This window comes from Lottia gigantea (genome assembly GCF_000327385.1).
Source record: "Lottia gigantea unplaced genomic scaffold LOTGIsca_750, whole genome shotgun sequence".
NCBI classification, from domain to species: domain Eukaryota; kingdom Metazoa; phylum Mollusca; class Gastropoda; family Lottiidae; genus Lottia; species Lottia gigantea.
The window spans coordinates 14,804-16,489 of NW_008710509.1; the positions used below are offsets into that span (position 1 = coordinate 14,804).

Below are 1,686 nucleotides of genomic sequence, written 5' to 3' on the forward strand. Positions count from 1 at the left end.
AACACCAATTAATCAAATAGTTTGCTTAATTTGACACTAAAAAATAAGGAAACCCATCTTTAAAATTAGAAAGTTTGGATAATGTTTTCTCTGTCTATATGAAACACATCACAGCAGAAAATGGCGTAGTAAATGTCTGTTCAAATCCACAATATCATGTTGGTGATTCAATCAAGCAGATAATCACCTCAGGCACTTCCCGGACCACCATCCATTTAATTGATTCATCTAGTCAATTTTATAGAGCTCTTTGTTTATCCCTGTGGCTGATCTTGACTATGTTTTCTGTCAATGACTTCGTTATATAGATTCGGTCAAGAGATGGAAAACTGACATATCTATTCACAGGGAAAACTGACATATCTATCCCAAAGGGAAACTGACACGTCTATCCCAAAGGGAAACTGACACATCTATCCCAAAGGGAAACTGACACGTCTATTCAAAGGGAAAACTGTCACATCTATCCCAAAGGGAAAACTGACACATCTATCCAAGGGAAACTGACACATCTATCCCAAAGGGAAAACTGACACATCTATCCCAAAGGGAAAACTGACACATCTATCCCAAAGGGAAACTGACACATCTATTCACAGGGAAAACTGACACATCTATCCCAAAGGGAAAACTGACACATCTATCCCAAAGGGAAAACTGACATATCTACCCCAAATGGAAAACTGACACATCTATCCAAAGGGAAAACAGACATATCTACCCCAAAGGGAAAACTGACACATGACCGTGGAAAGATGGACATGACTGACATGACTGACATGACTGACATGACTGACATGACTGACACATGACCGTGGAAAGATGGACATGACTGACACATATCTGACATGACTGACATAATTATGTCCGTGGAAAGAGTGCAATGCACCTTGGGACAATGTTTGACTTTAGACTTTGAAGAGAGGTTAAAAAAAAACATCCATTTAACAATTTAAAGATGGGTTCCCTTATTTTTATTTATGAAAATGAAAATGCTAATACTTATATGAATAGAAAGTAGAGGTGTTCTAATGACTTGAAAAAATACCAGTTTGTCTCACATGTCCATAATTAATTCATAATTTTATTTTTTGTACATACACGCACATTTATGATTGGTTAAAACTCTTAATTATATGCAATAAGAACATAATGATATGATTAAGAATACATGATAATTCATTAGAAACACCAATTAATCAAATAGTTTGCTTAATTTGACACTAAAAAATAAGGAAACCCATCTTTAATATGTACCACGTAGTAATAAAGCCCTTTTTGATAGAAAACAAATTTCAAATTACTTTCTTTTGGAAATGGCAACTTTGAAGTAGATTCACTACCAATTTTTTTGTATTTCATGTTCTTTTGTGATTTAAACCAAAATTGAATTTGTTTCTGCAGTTAGTTTTCTTTTAAATTGAATTCAGGCTTGTGAAAGTAGAATTTAATGACAGTTTAAAGGAGCTATTACACATAGATTTCCATATTGCATATTTGGATGAGTGATTTTGAATCATTAAAGTTTAAACCATTATGGTTATATGTTTACATTTTTTATGTGGGATAGTATCTTTTGCGTCTTGTGAAAGCTGAATTTAATGATAGTTTGAAAGAGCTATTTCACATAGATTTCCAAATTGCATATTTGGATGATTGAAATTTGTATGTGAGACAGCCTCTTTA

At 33.6% G+C, this 1,686-nt stretch overlaps 1 protein-coding gene across 1 annotated transcript; it reads left to right on the top strand.

The window, feature by feature from the left end:
* Nucleotides 1-383: 383 nt before the first annotated feature.
* On the top strand, nucleotides 384-533 carry LOTGIDRAFT_146277 (hypothetical protein; the record flags this gene model as incomplete). The annotated part of the gene is made up of 1 exon (XM_009066346.1): nucleotides 384-533. A coding segment is annotated over one exon (150 nt), but the record flags the coding sequence as incomplete, so codon positions are not given.
* Between the last annotated feature and the right edge of the window lie 1,153 nt (nucleotides 534-1,686).